This window comes from Aptenodytes forsteri, unplaced genomic scaffold, assembly GCF_000699145.1.
Source record: "Aptenodytes forsteri isolate BGI_AS27 unplaced genomic scaffold, ASM69914v1 Scaffold66, whole genome shotgun sequence".
Classification (NCBI taxonomy): domain Eukaryota; kingdom Metazoa; phylum Chordata; class Aves; order Sphenisciformes; family Spheniscidae; genus Aptenodytes; species Aptenodytes forsteri.
Window position 1 is genome coordinate 826,188 of NW_008795131.1, and position 1,121 is coordinate 827,308.

The following is a 1,121-nucleotide window of genomic DNA, read 5'->3' on the forward strand; positions in this document are numbered from 1 at the left end:
CCGGTGCCGAGCCCCAGGCCTACCTGTCGTGCTTGGACTCCTGCGCCGCCCGCAGTAGCTCCTGGATATTCTTGGTGACCTGCTCGGTTTTGAGGATGACGTCCTCCGTGCTGGGCAGCCCAGGGTCCAGCTCCCCGTCCAGCGGGTCCAGCTCGTGGGGGAAGTCCTCGTCCTTGCTCAGCTCCACGAGCCGCTTCCCCTCCATGCTGCAGGGACCGACCGACCCCCTGAGGTCAGTGCCAGCCCCGTGTCCCCGGCGCAGTCCCCAGCCCCGGCACTCACCTGATCAGGACCTCACCCGCCTGTGTGTTGTCGTAGTCGCTGTCGGTGCCGCTGCCGTGCCGGTCCAGCTTGCTCTAGAGGGGAGAGGAGCAGCGTCAGGCCCTGCCCAGCCCCGTCCCTGTGCAGAGCCGGGGTCCCCCCACCCCAGGAGCTGCGCCCCCCCCTCCCCGGTACGTCACCATGTGCCGGGCACCGTCGGGCGGGCAGGAGAGCAGCGGGGAGGATGGGGGAAAGGGCACCGAGGAGGCAGACGGACCTTTCCGGATCTGGAGGGGGAAGAGAGGGGAAGCCAGCGCTGAACGGGGCGCAGAAGGGTCTGGAGCTGATCCCGGTGACGTGCAGGGGAGGACGAGCACAGGGGACACCGCCGCCCTGCATGCAGGAACGTCCCACGGCCACCATCCCCCGGGGAGGTCCCCGGCCTGACCCGGGGGGTGCAGGACGGCGGGGGGACGGGACGTCCCAGGACGGCACGGAGGCCACGTCCCAGGAGGGTGACGGCCACCACGTCCCATGCAGGAGCCGCCCCCGCTGCGGCCCCCTTACCCGGTACACGCTGGCCGGGATGTGCATGGAGTACAGAGCCTCGTCCTCCACCTCCTGGCGACACATGAAAGGTTACGGCCCCGCAGGGACAGGACCCAGCACCCTGGGGAGGCTGGGGGGACCGCTGCACCCCAAAAACCGCCCGCCCGCACCAGCACACTCACGCCAGCGCCAAAGGGCTGCAGCCGTGTCACCAGCTCCTCCACCGGCTGCCCGAAGGGTTTCAGCGCTGAGCCTGGCTCGTACATGGAGAAGGCCTGGCGGTCCCGGCGGGGGGGGGGGGCCGTGCCTGG

General features: G+C 70.7%; 1 protein-coding gene across 1 annotated transcript in view; it reads right to left on the reverse strand.

Annotated features, from left to right (window-relative positions):
- Positions 1-19: 19 nt before the first annotated feature.
- The window catches only part of GIT1 (GIT ArfGAP 1), a 12,675-nt gene continuing 11,573 nt past the window's right edge, over positions 20-1,121 (reverse strand). Inside the window, 5 exon segments of the mRNA XM_019471764.1 lie at positions 20-206; positions 283-356; positions 462-548; positions 829-882; positions 993-1,121. The exon segment at positions 993-1,121 is cut by the window's right edge and continues 1 nt beyond it. Coding sequence (XP_019327309.1) covers positions 20-206; positions 283-356; positions 462-548; positions 829-882; positions 993-1,121 — 531 coding nt within the window.